At 35.1% G+C, this 27,127-nt stretch overlaps 2 protein-coding genes across 2 annotated transcripts; both read left to right on the plus strand.

Annotated features, from left to right (window-relative positions):
- LOC135845138 (fatty acid synthase-like) lies at positions 1 to 9,611 on the plus strand. The gene is made up of 11 exons (XM_065363602.1): positions 1 to 237; positions 1,251 to 1,388; positions 1,464 to 1,634; positions 1,716 to 1,916; positions 2,015 to 2,253; positions 7,685 to 7,915; positions 8,286 to 8,483; positions 8,565 to 8,696; positions 8,984 to 9,214; positions 9,308 to 9,493; positions 9,591 to 9,611. Exons 1-11 carry the CDS (start codon positions 87 to 89, stop codon positions 9,609 to 9,611), a joined length of 1,899 nt encoding a protein of 632 aa, XP_065219674.1. The 5' UTR covers positions 1 to 86.
- Positions 9,530 to 26,528, plus strand: LOC135843294 (fatty acid synthase-like). Its single transcript, XM_065361126.1, has 27 exons — positions 9,530 to 9,823; positions 9,929 to 10,233; positions 14,476 to 14,728; positions 14,817 to 14,925; positions 15,019 to 15,273; positions 15,401 to 15,580; positions 15,668 to 15,819; positions 15,900 to 16,067; positions 17,698 to 17,838; positions 17,906 to 18,061; positions 18,191 to 18,393; positions 18,615 to 18,851; positions 18,942 to 19,065; positions 19,878 to 20,051; positions 21,799 to 21,978; positions 22,080 to 22,278; positions 22,367 to 22,547; positions 22,620 to 22,765; positions 23,583 to 23,830; positions 23,926 to 24,253; positions 24,338 to 24,490; positions 24,751 to 24,945; positions 25,036 to 25,185; positions 25,292 to 25,413; positions 25,505 to 25,771; positions 25,872 to 26,111; positions 26,283 to 26,528. Exons 1-27 carry the CDS (start codon positions 9,617 to 9,619, stop codon positions 26,391 to 26,393), a joined length of 5,184 nt encoding a protein of 1,727 aa, XP_065217198.1. The 5' UTR covers positions 9,530 to 9,616; the 3' UTR covers positions 26,394 to 26,528.
- The last annotated feature ends 599 nt before the right edge of the window (positions 26,529 to 27,127 follow it).

A 27,127-nucleotide genomic window follows, 5' to 3' on the forward strand; every position in this document is an offset into this window, starting at 1 on the left:
TCACTGCTACAGTCAATGTACCTATTTAAGTGTTCGTAATCCAGTTTCATTTTTTCTCTACGAATAACAGCATCTGCTTAGATACGATGACGATGCAAAGTGACAATTACCACGAGGATGACATTGTGATTACTGGAATTTCAGGACTGTTTCCAAACAGCGAAAACTTCGAAGAATTCAAGGAAAATTTATTGAAAAGGAGAGATATGTATTCAAAAGTCGACATAAACGGCGATAGTAAGTAAAGAGTAGAACAAAATCATGCACACCTACCTATATCTTGTATGTACTTTAAAATGAGCCAGTACGACGGTTTGTGTGGTGGGGGAGGGTGTTTTTTCCTCCCATCGTTTTTCAGTCAGCATTTGCAAGATTTCACCCTTTTTTTCAACAAACTGCGTAGGTAATTCAAAACTTGAAATGAAATTCCCACTGAATTATAAAAATACCAACTAAGTTAGAAAAATTTTTGATTTTTTTTTCATAAATTACCTACCTGTAAATTATTTATTCAAAATATTTTCAGAAAGCCCTCAGACACCCAATTTGGCAAAGTTTTATCGCGAAAAAAGTTACCAGTCGGCATTCTCAAAATTTCCAGTCGCTATTTTTACCATCCACATCACCCCCTCCCCCTTATAAGTTAGTTCGTAATCGTCTTTGACTGTAAATGAAATATATTCATTGCGTTCGAGTAATACATATGATTCCATTGCATTGCATTCTTCACAAGGTAGATATATCCCAAACGACAGATACATTTTTGAATAAAAAATAGCAAAATCGAAAAAACGTACAAAAATACATCACACGCTGAAATTTTAAGGGCTGAAGTGCATTTTTCGAATTTTTGAGAATTGTTGCAAATTCTGTGAAGGGGCTAAAAATGTGAAAAAAATCAAAATTTTATGAAATTGAACTAAAAAGCTGAAATTTGATAAGTACCTATCGGCTCTCCTATTTTTGAGCCCTTGAATCGGTTGAGAACGATTTCGATCCGTATTGAGTAGTTCTGGAACCTCCAACATATTCTTTGAAGTTGTATTATCCACAAAAACTTTACTCACTTAATGAAAAATAGGAAAGCTAAAATTTAATTTATGCTCTAATTCGCTGAGTCGATTAATAGAGGTGGTTTTAGTTCGTTCTGAAGCATTCCAGTCTTTAGCTAATATACACAATTACACATATTTGAAAATTGATAGAAAACCTTTCATTTGAAACCATAATATTTGTATCTTGATGAACAGCTACAATCAGAGGTACTGTGAAATCAATCGATCGGTTTGATTATGCTTTTTTTCACATAACTTATAACCTATCCCTTGGAATGATGGTTGGTCTGAGAATTCTGCTTGAAAAAACATTCGAAGCTATATTGGACGCAGGTGAGTCAATGAGCCTTATTTATTATTCAATCGATGAAAGTAACAAATATAAGTTTTAAAATTTCCTTTCCAAAGGTTACAATTTGCAACAAATAAAAGGTAAACGCATAGCTGTAGTTAGTGCATTATGGGAAGGCAGTACCGATGGTGATCCGGCTATTCAGCCGAACGCAATGTACGACAGTGCCCTTGGTGCGGGCCAGTTCATGTGTGCCAACAGAATATCACATACGTTTGATCTACAAGGTAGTATAAAGTAATTGGAGATACTTTCTTTTTCACACAAGCGACACCATTAAATTTGTACCTACAATAATTCTGTAACAGGACCTAGTTGTAATGTGAATACAGCGTGTTCGTCATCTGGATACGCTTTGGATACGGCCATTAGGTACATTCAAAATGAACAATGTGAAGGAGCAATCGTGTGTTCGGCAAATTTCTGCTTTACCGAAAGCGGCCAAAGCCAGGTGTCATCATTTATTCACTCTAAGCGTACAGAGATTTCTTCGCCTTTCGATGCGCGAGGTAGGTCGTTTTTAGTATATGTAGGTACTTTGGCGGCTAACTCAAAAATACGTACCTATCTACCTAATAACACCATTTGATCAATCGTGCAATTGCAGCTGGTGGATACATTAGAAGCGAAGCTGTAGTCTCCATGTTTATTCAAAAAAGAAAATATGCTAAAAGAATTTATGCCGATATCATTCATTCGACAACCAATTGTGACGGTTTCAAGCAAGAAGGTATGATGCATCCTTCAATCAGTCAACAAAAACAGCTTTACGAAGACTTTTACAAAATGATCAACATCGACCCCAGCTCCATCTCGTACATAGAAGCTCATGGTACAGGAACACAGGTAGGTATACGCACTTTTGCTCATAATCTCAGATTATAAAAAGTTATTAGTTGTTCCAGTCGAAATGCTAAAAATAAGGTTCCTATAAACCAAATTTTGGCGTTTCTCATGGAGATAATATATTCACGTGCCTGCTATAATTCATTATTTCTCAAATTTTGGCAAATTCTTAAAAAATGTAAAAAATATCAAAACTGAATCGAACATCGACGAGACCAATCTTAAAATGTTGTAATGAATGTCCCAAAAACGAATCCGTGGTTAGGTATCCTAAATTGTCATTTTTGGGCTTCAGGGGTTCCGAAAGTTGCGAATAAAAAATAATTTTAGGAACCACTGAGTATTATTTTCAAAACCTTTTTTAGCGTAAAATATTTGTTTGAAGTCGATAAACGTTATGCGAGGTGATTTTTCTGTTTTCGACTCTCGGCCCAAAAATGGGGGGGGGGGTTGATTTTTGGAATATTTTGGAACCACCATTTTTGAACCTACCCCATTGAACCCCGCTAAAATGTTTTTTACAGTTTGTTAGTATCTATCAAATTTTGAGCTCAATAAAATAATTCGCTAGTACTCAAAAATCCAATCCAATTTTCCATATTTTTCGTAATTTCGATATTTTGGGAACCCCTGGAAAACTAGAAACCTGCGATTTGCGCCAAACGTAACGTTTTGAGGTAGGTACATTGTGTACGTCCATCTAAGAAGGTCCCACTTTGTCGGTTTTAGTTTCGGAGTTATAGAAGTTTTTACATAGGAAAGTCAAACGGTACGTTTCTGATAGAGTCAACCCTGCTCTTTCAAATGCTGCAAACCGCAAGTCGCTTCGACCTTCCATCCGTATTCCACGAAATGAAATGTGAACACTGCCCTAGTGACAAAATATGAGAGCGTTTTCGCTAGCGACTTTTTAGGACCACTTCGCTATAGCATTTTCGCTGGCGAATAGCGAATCCGCTCTACAAGGTATGCTATTCACTGTAGGGGGTAATGCGTAGCTGGAACAAGTAACCAAACAAAAGAAAAAGATTCCTTTTGTGACAAAACTACAACCACAATTAACAGAAATATGAATGTGTAGGGTAGGCGCCTAGGTAGGTAGTATGTTGTAGTTGCACAGAAAAGTCATTATCTCCCCCTTACACTCCAACATAGTGAATGAGTGATGGAACTGGTTTTCTTCTCTACTTTCTCTGGGATGTCTTTGGTTCTTGCTGATCTCCTCCTACCCCGCGTATCTGGTACTGATGAAAGGGATGTTTGTTAACTTCATTTACAGGAGTACACCACTACTGCAGGTTTAGAAATTGGTATTAAATTAAGCATATATGGCAATCGATCCTCGTTCAGGGAGGTAATTTTTTTTGATCAATTTTGAGAAATTTATCCACTCAAATATATGTATCTGTAGCCAATAATTTTTCTAATTTTTTGAGATGTGTTTGAACAGTATGTGATATGTTTATGACAGTGAAATATTTTTTTAAAAAAGAAATTGGTCATTTGTGAAACATTTCCAGAAAAAAGAAAAACATGCTGTTTCATGGGTTTCTGAAACTGAAAGTGCTTCACACTAAAAAAAAGATATGTACTTTAAGACAAGCAATTTGGGGTACATAGCAGTCAAATTTTCAGGGATTTTTGAGTCAAAAACAATCTTTAAATTTTAGTCCCAAAAAAGTGTAATAAATGGACAACAGTTTCACTTGAAAATTAAAGGCACACACAATCCTCACTAAAAAAAGGATAGAGCTTGGAAATTCACATTATCAGCTAATTCCTTGGATTTTTTAAGTCAGAAAACTGTATTTTATTTTTATCCCAAATAGTGTTGTATCAAATGCGATTATTTAAAATAATCGCAAAAAAATTAATCGACAAAAAAATAATTGCTGTCTGAATTAATCGTTCAAAAATAATCGATTACAATCGAATTTGGAATAAATCATGCAAAAATACAACGTTTTTTTTGTATTTTGGACCCATTTTTCTACAAAATTTTCAATTTTACCTTCATTTTCATAAAATAACGAAATCTTTTTCAAAAAGTACCTCTCATTTTGATTTTTCATACTTAAAAATCCAACTTTTTGCAGAAAACGTATTCAAATTATTGAAAAATTATGCCAAAAAAACTGAACATGCGATTATTTGATGTATAATTCATCCTCAATTATCAGGAAAAAAATAATCGCATTTACATTATATTTCACCTTGATTGATCAATTATTTTCATAATTGATTATAATCGGATACAACACTAATCCCAAACTAAAGACTCAATCTTCAGGGAGGGAGATGGAGAAAAAATGAAATTTTTCAGGGAGGGAGATGAAAAAAAAATGAAATTTTTCAACTTTGTCGAATGAAGCATCAAAATAAATGTTTTTCAACCTTCTAAATTGAAATCCATTTTAGAATTAATTATTTAATTCAAGTTCCTTTTCGCGAAAAATTCAACAGCAAAATGTTAAAAGATGTTTTCGTAGCTAAACTATTCCAAATTCTAACATGTATCACAAAAATGCTAGCGAAAACGCGAAATGCTGAAGTAAATTAATACCTGAAATAGCGTTTTCGCTTTTCGCTCTCAAAAACGCCAGCGGTTTTGCTTTTTGCCCTCAAAAATGCTCTGTGATAAAAACTGTTTGTAGCGGTTTTGCTATCTGCTGTCATTTCCGCCATGTGAAAAGAGTTCCAGATAGCGTTTTTAATGGCAAAAAGCGAAAACGCTAGCGACTTTTTAGGACAAACTAGCTATCCGCCAGCGTTTTCGCTAGCGGATCGCGTTTTTCGTTGTCAATTGGGTGTACACTCCCTTCCTGCCGTCGCGCAGCCAGTCTAATACTCGCACAGGTGCCAGTGTTACCACTCTAGCTTCGCTTTGCACTACGTTGCCTAGCAACATGACTGGTTGGATGTAAGAGACAGCTGTTTATCATGATCGATGCTATATTGTTGCGTTTTTTGTGTTAAAATGGTAAAAAAGCGATCTAAATGAGGAAAATTTTTGCAAAAACTTTAAGCTTGTTTTTCTCAAAATGTGTTTTTTTGAAATTTCAACTTCAAAGTCACATATATCAGCGAGATTTGGACTTGGAAGGCTCCGCGAAGTCTCATTCGACTAGAAATTTTGTCTAGTATACCACCCTGCTCATAACTCCATACCGACAATGTGGGACCTTATTAGATGCACGTACATATATGTGTCATTCCGCAGGTAATGGGCCCATTTGGTCGATATTGAGTTATAGGTGGGGGGGGGGGGTGAAGTAGACCTCCGGAGCAATCATATGAGCTGGATAGAAGCCCAAAAAGTGCAAAAAAAACCTCCAAAAAAATCCAGAACTAAAAATTTGAAAAACTCAACTTTTGAGAAAATCGCCTTCAAAGTTTTTTTTCTGAAAAAAGCTGAAATTTCATATAATCCCAAAACCTTCATACCTAAAATTGAAGATTATTGTTTCTGATGTCAAATATTACTACCCACCTGCAATAACAATTTTTTTTACTCAATCTTTTCATGTTTAGAACATTTTAAGCCTGAAAAATAATGATTTAATGAATTACAATTTCACATAAAAATTCATTACCTACTCTGTTCAAAAGCAGAAAAAAATGATTAAATTACATTTTCTGTCAAAATTCAACTTGTAAAAATAAAAATCGTAAAAATTTTTTTTTCAAAAATTTCTACTGGACGTGAGATTTGGACTCAGACCTCTGGTTCAGTAATCCATAGCTGATGCCACTTGGCTACCGCTGCAGCTAGCAAAATCGCGTTTTTGAGTGGTATACATGTTACCACTGGTGACTAGGTGCAGTATAATTCGGAGGGTACGGCAAAAAATACAAAATCGACCAAATGGGCCCTTCTTAGAAAAATTTAAGTTCTGTTTTTCTCTGCTTGGGGCGCACCTGCAGCCTTGATACTTTAACACGCGATAGTCGGATATGTTCTACATCGAAATCTATCAAAACCTTGATTATCGATTCTTTCAACTTTTTCACAAAAAAACACGATTATCTCAATAAATAGAAGCGACCAAATGGGCCCTTTACCTACGGAATGACACATATATTCAAAGATCTGGATGAATAAGTGTAATCAAGTTTCCCATATATTCGTAATTGCGAACCCTTTTTTAGAGCCTCCCATTTTAGACACCCCTATAAAAAGGCGTTTATGCAATTTTTTCCAAAAAATCAAATGAAAAATTATCGAGCACTTGCTAGTGTACTTTGAATGTAAATTCTTGAATTTTTTTGAAAAAAATTTGCATGAACGCCTTTTTTAGGAGTGCCTAAAATGGGGGGGCTCTCAACAAAGGATTCAAAATTACGACTATATAGGAAACTTTATTAATCTTATTCATTCAGATCATTGAAAATATATGTACCTCAAAACATTACATTTGGTGGAAATCACAGGTTTTTAGTTTTCCAGGGGGTCCCAAAATATCGAAATTACAAAAAATTGGAAAATTGGATTTTTGAGTACCAGCGAAAAATTTTATTGAGCTCAAAATTTGGTAGGATGGAGGTCTTTCAGATGCTAATGAACTGTAAAAAGCATTTTAGCCGGGTTCAAAGGGGTAGGTTCAAAATGGTGGTTCCAAAATTTTCCAAAAATCAACCCTCCTTCCATTTTTGCCTCCGAGAGTCGAAAACAGAAAAATCACCTCGCATAACGTTTGTTGGATTCAAACAGATATTTTACGCTAAAAAGTTATTGAAAATAATACTCAGTGGTTCCTAAAATTATTTTGTATTCGCAATTTTGAGAACCCCTGGAGCCCAAAAAATGATCATTCTGAACCAACTAGCAGCGGATTCAGATTTGGAACATTTATTACAACATTTTAAGAGTGATCGAGTCGATAACTGTCCGGGCCCAAAAAATGGCCTCATCGCGACTCCCCTTTTGATGTGGATCTTACTTTCAACCTTCTGAATCGACCATTAAACATTTTTGAATTTTTCAGTTTCAAAAAAAAAAAAAAAAAAATATGTTGTAAATGGGATTGAAATTAAATTCAAGTTTTGGACTTTGGACAAGGATCAGCACATGAAATTTGGAATAGTAATCTAAAAATCTGTTGGAGGCTCCAGAACACCATAACCCTTTGGAGGTTCTCTAGGTTCCCATATTGGGGAAACAAATTGCCCAATTGACCAAATCACAAAAAAGTTGAGCTAACAAAGAAAAATCATCTTGGAAAATGAAAGTTTTGAAAAAGCTCAAATCCTTCATTTTTAACAAAACAAATGAATATAAATTGGAAATGTTTTTCAAAAAAATTGAACAACGCTCGAGTTAAATTAATTTAAAAATACATATTTTCAAAAAGTGCTTTTGTACGCTATCCCATTGACTGTATCGCTAAGTTCAATGCTAATTTAATAACTGAATATTTTATTTTTTCTGCAGGTAGGAGATTTTGTAGAAGGCACCTCGATTGCAGAGTTTTTTTGTCAAGGACGCGAGACTCCACTGAAATTCGGATCGGTTAAATCGAATATAGGCCATACAGAGTCAGTTGCTGCCTTATGCGGTATTGCAAAATTACTAGTGGCTTTCGAAAGTGGAATTATTCCGCCAAATGAGCATTTCACGAGCCCGAATCCAAACGTTAAGGGTTTACTCAATGGCCAGCTACAGGTACCTATACCTACATTACATAAACATGTGCCATTTAATCAAGGTTGGGCAAGCTATTTTTGAAAATGAATCAACTCTTCAGTCGATTCGATTCATTTTGTAGAAGAGTTCCAACCCAACTGTTTTGAAACCAATTTAAGAAAACAATCTAAATCTAAATCAAGGTCCCGTTTTAAAGAGTTCGATTCTTTTTCAACTTTTTTGCTCTTGCCCAATTTTTAAATACGTATAGTATTCACCAATACCTAACATGGCTCTTTGTACTTTTGAAGCACCCTTTACCCAACCCTACCAAGAATATGCAATAAGTATTATAAGAATTCACACATTCAACCGTATTGCGAACTTTACTTGTATTTCCATTCTCAAGCTTGTTACAGAGCCAACGCCCGTAGAAGGAAAGTATTTCGCTTTAAATTCTTTCGGAGTAGGTGGTGCAAACTTTCATCTATTACTGGCACGTCATGATAAAATTAAACAGCCCACTAAATCTATGAATGAAGATATACCAAAAATGCTGACCGTGTCTGGACGTAACGAAGAGGCTATCGATTGCATTTTCAATGATGTGGGTAACGTAAAAATATCTACCTACAGCAGTTTTTCGAGAAAAAATAATCATAATTTTTTTAATTTGCTTATTTGTTAGTTTGAGAAAAATTACCAAGATGAAGAATATGTAGCTCTGTTACATGAGATTTTTAGCGATGATATAAGCGGTCATCTTCAAAGAGGATTCATAATTTTGGATGAGAACAAAGAACACATAAAATCCCAAACAGTAAGCAACTCAATTAATTCATGGGCAAATCGTGAGAGCTTTATGAGTAGGTACCTATGCACTTTCATAAAATATAATTTTTTTGAGAAAAGTGAACGGAAATTTCGAATCGCTCTGAAAGAGCCAAAAATGAATTTCCTAAGCTCTCATTTCAGAAGTCTGAGTTTAAAAGTAAATTTTTGACCAATCAGCTGCAAGTTCTCTCCCCAAATAAGTGAAAAAAAAACAAATTTTCAAAAATAAAAAAAAAACGCCAACAGTGAATTAAATAAATGGGTACTCTTCAGTCTTTTTCAGGCGAGAAGCGACCTGTATGGTTTGTATTTACCGGTATGGGTTCCCAATGGTCCGGAATGGCTAAATCACTGATGAACATACCAATATTTGCCGAATCGATCAAAAAAAGTCATCAGATAATGCAATCAAAACAGATCGATTTGATTAAAATAATCACAGACGATGATCCAGAAATATTCGACAATATTTTGAACTCATTCGTTGGAATAGCAGCAATTCAAGTAAATACATATAGCGCAATCGAACTCAATGTTTTTTATCCTGACATAAAATATCATAGGTATAAAATTATGATGAGCTACTTTGGCCTACAGATAGCTTTGGTTGATATTTTGCAAGCGATTGGAATACATCCTGATGGAATAATAGGTCATTCACTCGGTGAATTGGGCTGCGCATATGCTGATGGATGTTTCACAGCTGAGCAAACGCTTCTCGCAGCTTATTATCGTGGTTTAGTTTCAGTCGAGACCGAATTGATTCACGGCACAATGGCTGCTGTAGGCAAGTACTCGATATTGTTGAATAATTGGCCAAGTATTAGAAGAAAAAAAAACAGTAAAATAAAGCATAAATTTCAATACACGCGTTGCACAGGAGTGGGTTACGAAAAACTGAAGGAGATGATCACCAATGAAATCGATATCGCTTGCCACAATGGCCCGACAAGTTGCACAATATCTGGCCCTACACCAAATGTGGAACAATTTATCAAAACATTGGAAGAAAAAGAGATATTTGTGCGATCAGTGAACACATCAAACATCGCATACCACAGTCGCTATATTACTCCGCTAGGCCAAAAAACATTGACATTGTTACAAAACGAAGTAAGAGTAAAAATTTAGGAACGTTTAAGACCTTCGACTCTTATCTTCTAAGTAGCCACCTCAACACTTAACAATTTTTCTAATCCAATAACCAATTTTTACCAGGTAATAACCGAACCAAAACTTCGTTCAGAAAAGTGGATATGTACATCAGCTCCAGAATCCGAATGGGGGATGGATCAAGTAAAATATTCTTCAGCCGATTACCACACGAATAATATACTTAACTCCGTATTATTTGAAGAAGGTTGTCGTCATATACCTAGCAACGCCATAACCATAGAAATCGCTCCTCACGGTTTATTACAAGCTGTACTGAAACGTTCGTTACCCAAAACCGTGACAAATATACCACTGACACTCAAAAACCACGAAAACGGAGTTGAGTTTTTATTGAATTCAATAGGCCGGTGAGTACATATTTTTTATACATAAGAAATCCAACTTCCTAGCACTAGGTGTTTTGCCTGTCTACTGAGGTGCTCTTCCCCGCCTCCACCTGATCCGGATGACCAAACATGGCATTCGTTTGTGCTGCTTTTCTTCTCAAGGTGTTTGAGGAACTAGGAAGTGGTGGGGGAGGGGGTTGCAGGAACGAGAACCCCTCACATTCACTTGGAGGCTCCGAAAAGGTGTGAATCATCTCCTAGCATCTCTCTTCCTCCTGGGGGGTGATGAATGACTCATAAGTAGGGGACAAAAATCACAAAATTCCCAATGGGCTCATATGTATAACAATTTCAATAGTAGGCACATTTCAGACATTTTCATGCTGAATTTCAGATTGAAAAACGTGTCGATCAGAGTGAGGTTTTTGAAATTTATCCAGTAAATTGTTTATATACCTATTTATAATGAAATTCAGATAAACACGAGCGAAGCGAGGGTAAAATGTTGGAAATTTGTCAATCCAAAGAGTAAAAAATATCTACTACATTTTTGATTGTAAAATTGATTTTTCTGGATTTAACTTGACACTCCTCACGTCCTCAGACTTGAATTAGTAGTTTGCTCAACTAGGAAGCGATAATGATTTTTGACGATTTTCGAGGTTTATTGCCTAAGCGTCGCGAGGAAAATAATTCAAAATTGTCGGAAATCATTTTTACTCCTGAGTTGGATAACATATTTTTCGTTCTGAGGGAGAAAAATCCCAGTACCTATCTCAATTCCAATAATGATCAGGAAGGCTGGAGCAAAAGGAGCACTTTTTCTCCCTTATAAAGCTGCTATCATGGTCACAACAAAATGGTTTGAAATTTTCTCAATCTAAATCTGCTGCCCTTCATATTTGCAAACGAAATAAATGTGCCCATGAAATAAACATACACTTCAATAATACTCCAATTCCAACCCTTCCCTCTGTTAAATATTTGGGTATCATCTTTGACAATAACCTCTCCTGGTCCTCTCATATAGAAGAAATCAGATCCAAATGCTTCAAAAAAATGAATCTGCTCAAGAAACTTTCACACACTTCTTATGGTTCTGATCGTCATACCTTACTCAAACTATACCGCACACTCATCAGACCAGTTTTAGATTATGGATGTTCTGTCTATACTTATGCCCCTGATAGTCGCCTATGCAGGCTAAACACTATTCAAAATACAGCTGTCCGAATTTCCACTGGAGCCTTTAGAACTACCCCCACTGTAAGCCTTCTTAATGATGCTTCTGAATGCCCACTTGACATACGTAGACAATATATTTCCACATCAACATACTTGAGCATAAAATCAAACCCTGACTTCAACTTAAAGTTGGAATATATAATTCCTATACATTCGCTATCTGTAAAATTCCAATCTTTTCTCCAACAAATTGAAGAAAATATCATTAAAATACACCACTTGTTAGTAAACCCTATCCCACCTTGGCAATCTTTTAACCCTATTATTGACCTATCCTTGACAGAATTTAACAAAAATCATACTCAAAAGACATTTTCTTCTCCTTCTTAACAAGTATGAAGAATTCAGTCATATATATACTGATGGTTCAAAAACTCAACAATTCACTAGATGTGCAATCATTCATGGCGATGTATCTATCCCCATTGCTCTCCCCTCCCTTTGCACTATCCTTACTGCTGAACTATAAGTATGCAATTAAATCTGCAATTTCATATTCCCTTGATTTTTCTATAAATAATGTCATAATTTTTACTGACTCTTTATCTGCTCTTTTATCAATAAAAAACTATAGGTCAAAATATTCATATGAGTACCTTAGAGTCAAACCCAGAATTCTCCACTTTTCACCATTTTGAGAAAAACGCAAAAAACTGATGAAAGGTGGGAATCAGTAGTAGCAGGTTTCTGATCTCGCCTATATATAGTGCTTCAGGTAACAATCGAATTAACAAAAAAAAAATTTTTTTCAAGTCTTTCCATAGCAGTAATTCACGATACCATTTTGGAGAATTCTGGTTTTGACTCCAAGTCTGTAAAAAATATCGAAAATACACGAAAATGCATAATAAAATGAGGGATAATTCTAGATTCAAGTCTGTTGAAAGTATCTCAAGGTTGTTTATAGTCGACTAGAATAAAAAAAAAAATTTTTTTGAAGTATTTTTTTCAAAGTTTGACTCGAACCCGGTACTTTGGACCCCCTAACCATCATGGTATCGAATGGGGTAAAATGTTGAATGGCAATTGATGCGTACCTACTAACTGTACCCAAAACGACCATAATCTCATTTTTGAAAATTTTGGACATTTTTCGGAATTTGACTCTGACCTGGTACTTTGGACCCCCCTGACTGCGTCATTGTGTCAGATAGGTAAAAACGGAGAATGGCAATCGATGCGTACCTACTAACTGTACCCAAAACGATCATAACCTCATTTTTGAAAATTCTGGGTTTGACTCTAAAGTACTCATATCCTATATCACCTCTTCCAAAATAACACACCCATACTATGTTGGATACCTTCACACTCCCAGATTCAAGGAAATGAGCTAGTAGACAAAACAGCTAAACAGGCACACCTCCACCTCCCCCTTGCCAACATACCAATCCCTCTATCTGATTTGAAACTCCATTCCAAAACACTAATGCATGAAGTATTTCAATCTTCATGGTCTCAGGTCCCAAGTTCAATTAAACTCAAAAGCATCAAAAACACCACATCTTTATGGAAAACTTCTGAGCAACATCAACGTAAATCTGAGGTTCTTCTCACCCAACTCAGGACTGGCCACTCCCTTCTCACTCACCAATTCATATTCCTCAAACAGCCTCCTCCGTTATGCCCAGAATGCAACAACATCCCCCTAAACATTGCTCATTTACTAATAGACTGCCCTTCCTACCAGAATGAACGCTCCAGACACCTAAGTTCTAACCAACTTACAGGTCCTCCTCTCTGACAACCCTTCTCACACAGACGAAGTTATTAAATTTCTAATCTCAACAAAATTAGATAAAAAAATTTAAAATTGTATGTACATACTTATCTTTATTTCCTGTATAACCTAATTTTAAGCTTTTCACTCGTAAATACAAGCCTCTAGCCGATAAGTTGCTGTATATGGCTCATTAAATGAAAAAAAAAAAATAACGAAAAATATGCTTCCATAAATTTCAATTTCAAAAAAGGAAAGCAAACAAAAGCATTGGAAATTCATAATTCAAGAAACAAAAATAATTGAAGGGTTCCTTTCAAAGTCGGCCTAAGTCCATTTTTATCATTTTTGAGTTAGCAGCGCCATCTGCTGGTACAGGTCGGTTAACACCTTTATCACCTTGTCCCAACACCTGGCGTTACTTTTTTCGCTCAGGAGCGCTGTTTTGCCGGCTCGAAAAAACAGCTGATTATTCCAAAGTGGCCTAAATCCATTTTTTACGAGTATTTGTATACAAGTGCGGTTGTGCCGTTTTTTTTTTCAAGTTTTTCAACGATTTTCGAGAGACGAAATTTGAAGGTGCTTCGAATGAAATTGTTTCAGAAATGTATTAAATTAATGATTCGTGAATTTTTTTTGAAAAAACGCGTTTTTCAGCTCTTTTTCGAAATTTTTAACATCAGATAATTCCAAATGGGCCTAAGTCCACTTTTTCTGTCTGTTTGACGCGCTCTGGAGCTGAAAATACGCAAAATTAAAAAAATACCAATACGGTACTTTAAAGCAGAAAGATCAAGCTTTACAACCATATAATCACATCATTTATTATTGAAGCGGAAGGGCGAGAAAAACACTTATTTGTGTTTTTCTCGAAACGAAAAAAATGGACTTAGGCCGACTTGGAAAGGAACCCTTCAATTAGTACATAGATTATGCAACTATGGTACCTAGGGAGATAATGTGATTTTCAATGAATTTTGAAGTTTGTAGCAAATTATCTCCCTAGAAACATAAAACAACATGATTTTTTTCCTGTGATTCAATGCAAGAAATCGTAGGAAATTATATTGACCTAAGGATTTTTTGGCCCTGGGGAGTGATTCTACCCCAAATCACCCCCCTGAATACGCCCTTGAAGTTGCCCAATTTTCAGATAAATTGAAGTTGGCCTTGGCGAGTTGTGATTTATTCCTTTGAGAGGAAAATTTTTGAACCACCAATCATTTTTTTTTTTAGCTTTGAAAAAACATAAAATGAAGAAAAATCTATTATTCAGTTTACTCGTATGTTACGTATAGAATGTACGAGGCTGGATGTGTTCCAAAGTTGAGTGCGTTATATCCACCTGTGGAATTTCCAGTTAGCAGAGCAACTCCGACAATTTCTTCGCTAATTAAATGGCAGCATGATGAACAATGGCCGGTTGGAAAACTCAAAAATGAATTATGTATCGAGCGAGAATTCAATATCAGAACAATAGAGGATGAATACAAATTTGTAAAAGACCACGTTATAGATGGAAGGAATTTATATCCCGGTTTAGGTTACCTGGTTTGTATTCGTCTGACACACTCTCCAAGTTCTTCGAATGTTATTACAAGTTATGAGTAAATAATTTATTTCTCTAAATTCATTGCAGTGGTTAGTCGTAGAAACAGTAACTAAAATAAGAGATAAGAAAAATTTGAAGACGTCGGTAGTATTGGAGAACGTTCGTTTTGAACGAGCAACAATTGTTCCTCAGAAAGGTTCGGCAGACCGTTCCATATCAACTGCAATAAATAGCACGAAATTTCCAGCACAGTGTATCTAATGCAATGAAATTAAATGCTTGATTTCAGGACAACTGAAATTACTAGTATCAATTACCGCCGGTAATAAACACTTTAATGTAACGGAGAACGGCCAAATTCTAGCTTCAGGGACAGTCAGAATTCTCGAGAATGTTTATAAAGAAACATTAAACGTACCCATTCACAATACTGATTCCAATAATGATGTAAACTTGAGTACTAATGATTTTTATAAAGAATTAAGGCTAAGAGGATATCATTATAAAGGGTTATTCAAACAAGTTGCTGGAGTGAATTATGAAGGTAGGTATACCAAGAGTGTGGTGTTCCATCCCACCTATATGTACAGATTTTTAAAAATACACCAGTCCTACCTATAACAGTATAGGTGTACCTACTTATTCTTGTTTATATTCAATTTATATTTCAGGTACTTATGGCGAGATATTTTGGGATGATAACTTTCCAGTTTTTATGGATAACATGGCTCAAATACAAATATTGCGTCTTGATACTCGTGAACTTCTCATACCAACGTTTGTACGTAAAATCGTTATCGACTTCCAGAAACATTTCCAACAAATAGAGTTACTAGACAAGGACAAGCCTAGTAAGTGATATCCTACTATTACTTTTCTAATAAAATTTTCATCTACAAAATATCTTTGCCTACTCCAATGTCAAATGTGTACTGCAGAGTTGCCTGTTCATTTTTCGCCGGAACATCGTCTAGTGAGTTCCGGAGGTATTCAGATGGTTGGGTGGAGTTGTAAGACTATTACTCGTCAAAAAAATCTAGCTGAACCAGTTCTGCAAAAATATCAATTTGTACCCTATATCAACGACGAGGTTGAAAATTAACTTCAATTAAACCGAATAATTTGCTTAGGTAATAGATCATGAATTATATAGAAAATTATTTTCACAAGGAAATGGAATTAAATCTGGCAGTCCACGCGTGCACCTACATTGCACTCACAAACATGTCGGAAATTCAAGTAAAAACCTGCGAATTACTTGGCCATGACCACGATTCTGAAATCGAAACTATGTCATCCATAATCTGGAATTCACTGAATAGTCTACCGATGATCCAAGTACGAATACAAGTTCAAAAAAAAAACTTCTTGGTCATCAATTTTGCTAATTTTTTACTGGAGCATGGAAGCATGTAGAGAGACTGCAAAAAAAAATGCCAACGGGTCAAATATTGAGGGTTGTGTGAGAACGTGAATCTTCTAAAATTGGCTAAAAATTGCGTTTTTACCGTTCAGTAAAATCCTAAAAAAATTTCTTGGATTTTTTCGGATCTGAGCTATTTTCCTCAAAACCGATTGGGTATAAAGACTATGGCAAAAAACGACGATTTTTTTCAAAAATTCTCCCTCTTTGTGGATCACATCTAGAAGATCTCTTAGGTTGCAGCTGCCCTCTCACACCTTTTGAAATTTTTGAATATTTTTTTGACAAAAAAGCATAAAAAATACTTTTCGTCTCACTCGTGTCAAAAGAGGCTCCCAAATATGACCTAAGGGTAATAGTACCAATGATCGACCCCCTCCCTAAATTCGACCCCACTCTATTTCGCCTGATATTGCCACAAACTTTTTGGAAAGACATTTTTCTTATTCCTTTTTCAGAGAAAAAACGAATGAGACCAAAATCACCGCTGTAAAAACAAATGGTGATCGAAAAATTACAAGCAAAAAACGAAAATGAGAAAGTCAACATTAAATTTTAAATTTTGTTCGAAGTGAGCTTGTGAAAATAGTTTTTGGCGGATAAATTTCGTGTTAATTTTTATTTAAAGCGGACACTTGAACGAATAATTAGTGCTATTTACTTTTTGGATAATTTCAACGGTGAGTTTTCAAATTTCTGGTCAAAGTTGCTTTTATGAAGTGTCCTAAATTCGACCCCCCATTGTTTTGGCAATTTCAAGACTTTGTTTTTTGCTACAGACATGCCAAAAGATAAACCGAAATGGGCCGAAGTTTCCTGTAAAATGTTCTATGGTACTTTTATGTTGATACGTCAAGTAATAAATCTGTTTTAATGTCTTCAGACTTTGATTTTGGTGTTTTTCACTCATTTTAAAATTTTTTAACACGTTTTTTGAGGGGGTCGATATTGGGGTCACTTTTTTTTTTGGTGAGTGACCAATTTTCATATTTGTAAAAATGTTCTAAACACTTTATATTCAGGTATTAAGTAATAAATATTTGTTTCAACGCCTTCAGACTTTGATTTCGGTGTTTTTTTTTACTTATTTTTAACATGTTTTTTTAGGGAGTCAATCATTGGGTCACTTTTTTTTTGTTTGAATTTTTGAACTTTTTCAGAAAATGTAAAAAAAGATAGTACCTAAATGAAAATGTTGGGTCTTGGGGCTTTGGGATGTTGAAGTAGACTAGTCAAGCTATCGTTTAAGCCAGCACCGACATTTCCAGCTCAATTTGGCTCCGAGAACTTCAAAAAATAAACTAGGGGGTCAATCATTGGTACCCTTACCTTTAAACAGAAAATACCTGACTCAATCATACATTTTTGGACTTTGAGGCATCATATGAAAAAATTGAACCTTGCTGAAATGTGTGTTTGAGATTTGCCCAATGAGTCTACAAGCCCTGCGGAGAAAAAAATGAGCAAAAGTGCAGACATTTCGCTGTCGTATTTTTGGAAACCTGTGGTACGTAATTGCAATGTGATATTTTTTCAATTTTCAAGCCCGATGTAACCATCTTAATGAGCTCTGATCAAACGGCTGACATTCAAGTGCCAAAAGAAATTACCGTATCGAATGAAAAATTACCTAACGATAAAAGCTGCTCGCTGATCGCTTTGTCAGATATATGCAGCAAAATTGACGTACGTATGCTGGAAATTAAGAAGTTCAAAATTCAATTTAATAATAGCTGATGCCTCTTTTTCTCAGATTCTTGAGAATGTACGCCAAGCATTAAAAGACAATGGATTTATCATCACAAAAGAACCTGTCACCAAAGATATCAACTCATACGAAAAATTGGGATTTAATGTTTGCTTTAGTCGTAAGATCAACACTACAGAGAGAATACTCCTCTTGAATAAAGTAGGTACCTATTATATGTATACAAAAAAAAGCAATAAAATTCGAATTCTCAACTGGGTATACTTGAACTATTTATATCTTTTGAACTAAGCTAATGATTCGAATCCCTGATTGTCGATTCATTTACAGTCGGTGAAAAATGAATCATCTTACAAAACTGCTAAAGTAGAGAGTGACTCGTACACTTGGGTATCAAATGTTCAAAATGAACTAGCAACTATCGACTTGGAACGGAACGAGAAATTGATCATTTATGCCGAAAAAGATCCGAAAAATGGAATACTAGGATTCTTCAATACCTTAAGAAAAGAAGAAAAAGGAATGAATCTAAGGTGAGTGGTTCCAATGTGGTTTGGTTAAACTAGTAAATAGGTAACCAATGTTACATTTGTTGAAATATGGTTGCATATCAATGAGTTCCCAGGAGCACAAGATGCAATGAACTTATTTATTTATTTTTTTTAACACAAGCGCAAAATTGATTAACATTGTTTAAAAAGTTGGTAAGTATGTATATACTACGAGTAATTGATTTTCTGTCCTCAACTCAAAGATGTATTTATGCGATGGACGACAAAGCGATCGATTTCTCATTGGATCATTCATTCTATAAAGATCAACTGGATAAAGGTTTATGCCAAAATGTTTTCAAGAATGGACAGTGGGGTACATATTGCCATTGGCAGGCTGAACCAGTAAACCTTATGGAAACAACAAATGCACTGTGTATACAAGAAGAACGTGGTAATTTCTCATCATTCAAATGGATCGAAAGATCAAACCTCGACACGTATGGAATCATTTTTTCACAATTTTACACACCTAGCCTTTTTTCACCGGGTTAATTTGTGACCTCTTTGAATTTACAAATCAATTACAGAGATGAAAATCCTCACCAAAATTCCATTCGTGTATATTATAGTAGTTTAAATTTCCGAGATGTTATGATGGCAAGTGGAAGAATTTCAGCGGAAGATCTGCCTTTCTATAATCGATTAGAGGAGGTAAGAATATCTAAACGTACAGACAGTGTGTGATAACCAACACCGGTGAAACTGCAAATTTCAATACCTAATTGAAAATTGCCATCATTGAAAGTTGGCAACCGTCAAACTTGCAGGATGGATTATTCGTGGAAATTTTTGGGAATTTTTTTCAACCGTATTCTTTTGGCAAAACATGCATTTTTAGTTTTTCAATCGTATTTTTGGTAGATGAGTTCCTTCGGAGATGCAATCTTGAAAATAATAATAAAGTATTAGGTATCTGACCTATACAATTACATTCATATAAAAAAAAAAATGTAATTCTTCAAAGTTATTTATGTGTATGGATGGGAGACCTTCAAAAATGGAAAACTGATTCTTTTACAATTTTTTCTTTACAAAACGGTCGAAAACCTTTTCTCTCGCAATATAGCATAAGAGACACCCTACACCATCAACCTAATTTTGGAACCTTCGTCAACGTTTTCTATTTTATAATTTTCATTTTAACAAAATTGAATCGCTTCATTTTGGAAATCCTTGTCTCCCATTCAAAATTACCAACCTGACCAAAATTCAAGTCTATATATTAACATGAATTTGATTTACACTTCCTATTATTTTATTGCAGTTTCAAATAAATTTTTCCTCAAGGCTTAAAGTGTAATTTTCTCTATTAAAAAAAAAAATACTTATTCACGTGGTTTGGAAAAATGTTAAAGATTTTAAATTGAAAAAAAAAATACATTAGTAACTTGATTAAAACAATTTATCCATATGCATTATTATTCTGGAAACATTCATTCGTTAAATCTTGATTATCCCCTTAGTGTCACCACGGTTTTGAATTTTCCGGAAAAGATGGCAATGGCACACGCTGGATGGGTGTTGTAGGAAAAGAAGCGATAGCGAGCGTTGTTCAACCTCTCGTTGACTGGATATGGAAAATACCGGATTATATGACGCTAGAAGAAGCAGCCACCATTCCTGCCATATACACCACGGTAATTATTTCACGGAGTGAATAAATGTTGCAGTATTGCACATAAAAATTGAAATTGAAATTGATGACACATAACGACAAATTCACAACTAGACGATTTAAAAAATCGATGCAATCGAAACATACGAACCATACTACATATTAAAATTATTGTGATAACTGATTACTTAACTCACTGCAGGCCTTTTTTTGCATTTCTTTTCTGAGGGGGACGCAGAATCGAAGTTGCAAGCCCCTAATTTTCATACCACCCCCCCTCCGGCCACTGTACATAATTTGAATTTTTGAGAGAAAAAAATCGAAGTTTCAAACTTTAAATTTTTACAAAATTTCATCAAATGGAGATGGAAAGCTGAAATTAATTCCGCAAACTAATTTCAATACGCTACGAAGTCGACTGCTGGTGGATTTCAAGTCGTTTTGGAGCCTCCTGCGACTTTTTGAAAGGTCGTATGGAGTTTTTTGGAAAATTGAAATTTCCAAAAAGTAGCTGGAAGCTTCAAAACCTTTTCAAACCACCATGTAGTCGACTTCATGTCGCATTGAAATTAGTCTGCGAAATAAATTTCAGCTTTCCATCTCCATTGATGAAATTTTGTAAAAATTTAAAGTTTGAAAAATCTGCTGGAGCCTCCAGTAATTTTCAAAAAGTCGCTGGAGGTTCCAAAATGACTTGAACCCACCTGAAGTCGTCTTCAGAGAGTGTTAAAATTGGAGTGTAGAGTAAATTTCAGCTTTCCATCTCCATTTGATGAAATTTTGTAAAAATTTCGTAGTGCATTGAAATTAGTTTACAGAATAAATTTCTGCTTTCCAACTCCATTTTGATGAAATTTTGTGGAAATTTCGAGTTTCAAAAATTTTCTGGAGACTCCAAAACTGCTCAAAACGGTTTGAAATAGTTTCCAATCGATTTGGCATGTCGAAAATAGGGTATATCCCGAATTTCAGCTTTCTTGGTCAATTAGGTAAAATTTTGATTTTTCCCTTCATTTTTGTCCTGAATTTGATTTTCAAAAATTCACCAAAAATCAAAAAATGCACTTTAGCACTTGAATTGTTGCCTGATATTTCGATCTACCTTTGTAAGGTTTAAAAAATTTCGTGCAAGGCCTATGTTGGAACGCAAAATCTGCGATTTCGGCTGATCTCAAAATGTCCGCCATTTCGTAAGTAGGGCCACTTTTTTTTAGTACAAGGGCTAGAAATGTTCCTCAGGACTCCCCCTTTAAGAAAAAAGTTGTCCCAGAAGATCGACGGGGGGGGGGTGCAATAATTCTTGAGCGGGCTCCTTGACGTGCAAGATAACTACTGAGGTACAAACTTGAATGCTAAATTTTAGATTTACGAATTTTCATCGTAATTCTAATCTCGTTTTCGCACTTTACTATTCCAATAATTCAACATTTTTTTAAAAAAAGTTACCAAAATTTATTCATTTTTTCATTTTTTCATTTTTTTCAAATTCGTTCATTTTTTTAGTTTTTGTGGAAATTTTTTGATAATTTCAAACTTTTCCGAGTCCCCCCCAGAAAAAAAGCTTCGAGGTTAGATTCTTTTTCAAAAAGAGTTTGCCCAACCCTGGGTGTATTCACATAGTTTGATGACGAGGGTGAAAATAATAACAAGAAAAGACTCCTCCCAAAAATACCCAAAGACTGTTTTTTATGCAATTTTATTTAATCATTCATTGGCTTTATTCCTAGATGCAGAGAATTTCTCACAATTCAACTCATTTAACTTTGCAGGTAGTCATGGCCTTCTACTTTAAGGCGAATTTGCGCAAAGGATGTTCAGTACTAATACACTCAGGTAGTGGTGGAATTGGCCAAGCGGCCATTAACATATGTCTTCATCACGAATGTGAAATATTTACTACTGTTGGCACACCTGAAAAAGTACAGTTCATACGAAAAACATTTCCTCAAGTATGAAATTCGTTTATTTTCAATTTAAAAAAAAACAATAGGTCCCAGGTCCCTACCTATATTATAGAAAATTGTAATCATACGTGTAAAAATTCATACAGATTCCAGAGAGTCACATTGGTAACTCCAGAGATACATCTTTTGAGCAGTTAATAATGCAGCAGACAAATGGACGTGGAGTGGACGTAGTTCTGAATAGTTTGATTGAGGAAAAAATGCAAGCTTCTGTACGTTGCTTGGCTCCGTTTGGGCATTTTATAGAGATAGGAAAATATGATATGCTCAACAAACATACTTTAGGTCGGTACAGAAAAAAATACTTATTCATTACAGAACCAATCGTTCATTTCATATACTAAAAATATTACCTACCAAATTTTTCAATTAGATTTGGAGCATTTCATAAACAACATAACATTTCATAGTATACAATTAGACTTGGTTGTGCGAAGTAACAGGCAACTGGCACTCGCAATTCGGAATAAGATGTTAGAGCTATTTGACCAAGGAATAATAAAACCAATACACAGAACAATTTTCCAAGCCGACGAAGTGGAATCCGCCTTTAGGTACCATAGGTAACTTTTAGCACAGAGCAGCTCCTCAAGCGATTAATCAACACGCCTTTCAAATTTATTCAGGTTCATGGCAGCAGGAAAACACATAGGCAAAGTTCTAATACAAATGAATGACGAGGAGAACGACATAGAAGGCAAACCAACTTTGATACCCAAGAAATGCCAGCCTCAAGTTTATTGTCCAAAGCATAACGCTTATGTTATTGCAGGTAAGTCATCTTTGTGTGTGTGTGTGTGTGTGTGTGTGTGTGTGTGGGGGGGGGTGCACAATCAACCAATGCACGCCCGGACGAAACATATGTATACATATAGACTTTTTTGAAGGGGAAAGAGGGGGGGAGTTCGACTGAAAATTTGTCGATTGATATCATATTCATTTATGACTTATAAACATTTTCATTTTCTGTTTCGACTTTTGGAGGCTCAAATGTGAATTCTTTCATTATAAAACAAGAAACAAAATCAAAACAAGGCTGAAAATTATTGAAAATTTCATTTTGAGAGGTCTGAAAACGATGTTTTTTTGTGCATGGAGTTTTTTTGGCTTTCAAAATTTTGGAATTTCTTTTAGGAGGTCAATTTTGAAAAAGAAAAGAAAACAGGCCCAAGTGAGGGCAAAATCTCTTGAAAATTTGAATTTTGAGAGGCATACCAATGATGATACTTTTCATGCGAGAAGTCTATTTTTTCGCTTTAAAACTTTGGAAGTTGAATGATATTTTTTTTAGAAATGTAATAATGTGCCTAGAAAAAAAAGAAGCCAAAGTGAAGCAAGGGCAAAAATTTTCGAAAATTTTGTGTTTTGAGAAGTAAAAAAAAACAGGGGTTTCTTTCATCACAAGTCCTTCTTTTGCCAGGCTCTCAGAAAGCGCAAGCCCGGGGGCAAACCACCCCCTTTGCCCCCTCTCATTGCCCTGCATATTACCCACACAGAAATTTTCCAATTTCATCGTTTTGACAAATTGACTTTCTTGAAAAAGTGTGCACGAATAACGGCCTCATCGACTAATTATTAGATACTTTCAGGAGGTCTAGGTGGAATGGGAATGGAGCTGGCTGATTGGTTGATCGTGAGAGGTGCTCGCAATATTGTATTAAGCTCAAGAACAGGAATCAAAAATGGTTACCAGTCATATCGAATTAAATTATGGCGTTCATACGGAGTAAAAGTAATAATATTCACAGAAGATGTGACAAAAGAAACAGGGGTAAAGAATTTACTACAAACAGCCAATACATTAGGACCAGTAGAAGGGATTTTCAATCTCGCAGTGGTAAGCATGCTAAGATATAAATCAGTTTGAATTGTTTGGAGATTCAACAGCTCATTTAACTATAGCTTAATCCTTCACAAAATACATTTACATAGATCCTTAAAGATGATCCATTTGTTAAACAAACTGAGGAAAGCTTCCGTTTGACAAACGAGTCGAAGGCAATCATAACAAAGCATTTGGACAACTTGAGCAGAAAAATGTGCCCGCATTTGAAATACTTCGTCGCATTTTCCAGTGCCGCTTGTGGTTTGGGTAACCAAAACCAGAGTAACTACGCTTACGCCAATTCTGTGATGGAAAGGATATGTGAAATCAGACATGCAGATAATCTACCCGCTTTGGTAATTCAATGGGGAGCCGTTGGGGATGTTGGTATTGTAGCAGACTTAACCGAACAGATGGCAGGAACCGAAATCACAAGTGAGATGATTTTACAAGATATGGTTTCCATGAAACCAATACCCATAATTATCAAATTATCAAACACATTTTCCTCATTTACAGTTTGTGGAACAAAGCTACAAAAAATTAAATCCTGTTTGGAGACACTCAATGTGTTCATGAAAGAGTCTCGTCATCCCATTGTATCTAGTGTGGTAGTAGCTGAAAAAAAGAGAACTGATGCTGATATTATAAGTGCAGTAGCAAATATATTAGGTAAAATCTGCTCATATCACACTTTTGGAGTTATAAACGTTACATCTCAAAAAAATTGATTTTCACATTTTTGTGATTTTTATGACACCCTGCAACCAAACACTGTCCTTTAAAATTTCACTTTTTCTGAGATGTAATACCTAACCTTATTTCTCCGAAAATGCAATATGCCTAGGAGATGCTTGGAATTCATATGTACTCGGACTACTCGTATTGCTCTAAACTATTGAAATGCCCCACTAACTAAAAGAACCTCACAGGTATCAAAGACCTGAAGACTATAAATCAATCATGGACGTTCCCAGAACTTGGCATGGATTCTATTGTGGGAGTGGAGGTAAAACAAATTCTCGAATCAGAATTCAATGTAATTTTCAGTGTAGAAGAACTACGAACTATGACCTTTGTAAAATTACATCAAATGAAAGAAGAAAAAGAAAATTCACTGAAAACAGGTAATTCGGGATGCTCTGCTAACACTTCTCACCAAGTACCCGCATTTATTCATTTGGTAAAAACTACATCATTACTCGAAAATTTCACAGGTAAAAAAATTAGAACACAACTGCAAATCTTTATGGATGAAATACTTGCAAATAAGTCCATTCGTCGCTTGCCCATCGATGAAAACGATATTGAAAAGCCAATTGTTTTCAACGAACATCCAACGACTTTTATTTTTCCTGGAGTAGAAGGTAAAAATGGATTTTACATAACTACCTATTTGTAAACTTTGGAAAATATATCACAGAGGAATCTAACGTATCTGATGATGTATGTGTCACAAAAACAAATCAACAGGATTAGCTGTTACAATGCAATCATTGGCTAAAACATTACCAGGACAAGTGCTGTGTTTCCAGTACCACTTTGGCGAAGTTGCAGACTTCACGTTGAAAGAATTACGCGATTATTTTGCCAAAGTAATTTAGCTTCTTAATACTAGGTTCAATTTCGCAATTTATTCACAATGCATTAATAATTTCATCAACCTGTTTCAATAATCACTCGCAGTACATACTGGAAAATTTCAACTCGGACAGGGAGTTTTGCATAATTGGTCACAGTCTGGGTGGATTATTGGCTTTAGAAGTGGCTGATATTTTAGAAAAGGAGGGAAAAAGAGGATATCTCTACTTGATAGAATGTTCTCCATTATATCTGGTAAATCTCCAGACGAGGAAAGAGGTAAAAGAAAGGTATTCCAACAACGAACTATTGGAAATGAATATATGCTCAAGTATGGTGTCAACGTTTTCACCCACAACACCAACAGAAGAAGTGAGTGCATTTGGGAAGATGACTGAAAAATAATAATGTTCTCTTATAGTTAGTAGGTATATTGAGCAAAATCATATGAGTAACTCAATCCTTTTCGTAGTTCACTAAATCTATTAAAAAATTGGATGGTTGGCAATCGAAGAAAAAACTATGTTTGTCATTACTACCATCAGGGATGACAAATGAAAACGCGATGAATCTGTTGCTTGATAGAATTTACACAGTGGGTAAAGCAGTACGTGATCACCGAATTCCTCAAGTATCACTCGAATCATCGGGCATTCTGATAAGATGTGTGGAAAATCCACTGGATGATGATGATGCTTATGGATTATCAGAGGTATTTGAGTACATACTTTTTTTTTATCAGAAGTGGGGATTACGTTTCAGTTATACATACTTACCTAGTCCATTCGAATCAGTAGATAAAATTTTTAGATGTCTTGGTGTATATAGCGTTTAATTTAATTCATTAAGTTTTGATTAGTGTTCATTCTGGTTCATTTTGCAGTACTTCAAGAATCCGATTCAAGTTTTTAAAATTGATACAGGACATAACACAATTTTGCATCATGCGAAAACTTCAGAAATTCTGATGGAATCACCATTGTGGAAAAAATAAGCAACTGATGGATTTTTCAAAAAAAATAATCTTGCAAAAAACCATTCACTTAAGTATTATTATCATAAAACCAAGAAGTAGCTTTGAGATCTTGTGTAAACTAAAAAATACAATTCTTTTTGTTTCAATTGGCAATGTTGTTGAGCTATTTTTCAAGGTTTTTTTGTAATCAGACAATATACTATTGGAAAATCAAAATGGACTTACCTAATAGGTAGCCTAAAACTTTAAATACATGGGTTTTAGGACATTATATGTACCCAATTTTGATACAACTTGGTTTTGCTCAAATCGGAGGATGACAGATTTACTTCAAGACTTTTTTTTAGTAAACTCATTCCGAAAAAATTTGCCTTCAATTTGTTGCAAGAAAAAAATGCACACAAGTTAAAGTTCTATCGTACCTCCATAATCGTATGAACTCGCGCGTAGAAGCTACAAACCAACTGGAAATAAAGCACGTACTTCGAAGAATTTGGTATACATTTTAAACCAAAGTAGGTACCTAATCTATGTAGCCTATTAACGATAAGGATAAAGTTTCAAGTGAAAAATTCTTACGTCATGACCAGTCGGTGGGTTGAAAATGAGGAAATTCACATTAGGCAAGAAATGTGTGTTAGAAATCATATTTCTATCAAATTTACTGCAAATAAATAAATAAATAAATGAATGCTCTAAAAAATGTCCAAAAATTGGCGTTTCTGTTGAAACTCGTAACTCTAATCGAAGCC

Source organism: Planococcus citri, chromosome 4, assembly GCF_950023065.1.
Source record: "Planococcus citri chromosome 4, ihPlaCitr1.1, whole genome shotgun sequence".
In the NCBI taxonomy this organism is placed as follows: domain Eukaryota; kingdom Metazoa; phylum Arthropoda; class Insecta; order Hemiptera; family Pseudococcidae; genus Planococcus; species Planococcus citri.

Excerpts from the sequence above, each read along its gene's own strand:
- LOC135845138 (XM_065363602.1), top strand. The coding sequence starts at position 87 with ATGACGATGCAAAGTGACAATTACCACGAGGATGACATTGTGATTACT. Across the intron at positions 1,917-2,014 it reads TTCGCCTTTCGATGCGCGAG|CTGGTGGATACATTAGAAGC; the intron begins GTAGGTCGTTTT and ends GTGCAATTGCAG. Across the intron at positions 9,215-9,307 it reads TTGGAATAGCAGCAATTCAA|ATAGCTTTGGTTGATATTTT; the intron begins GTAAATACATAT and ends TTTGGCCTACAG.
- LOC135843294 (XM_065361126.1), top strand. The coding sequence starts at position 9,617 with ATGATCACCAATGAAATCGATATCGCTTGCCACAATGGCCCGACAAGT. Across the intron at positions 15,274-15,400 it reads TGCTGGAGTGAATTATGAAG|GTACTTATGGCGAGATATTT; the intron begins GTAGGTATACCA and ends TTTATATTTCAG. Across the intron at positions 18,062-18,190 it reads GAATACTCCTCTTGAATAAA|TCGGTGAAAAATGAATCATC; the intron begins GTAGGTACCTAT and ends ATTCATTTACAG.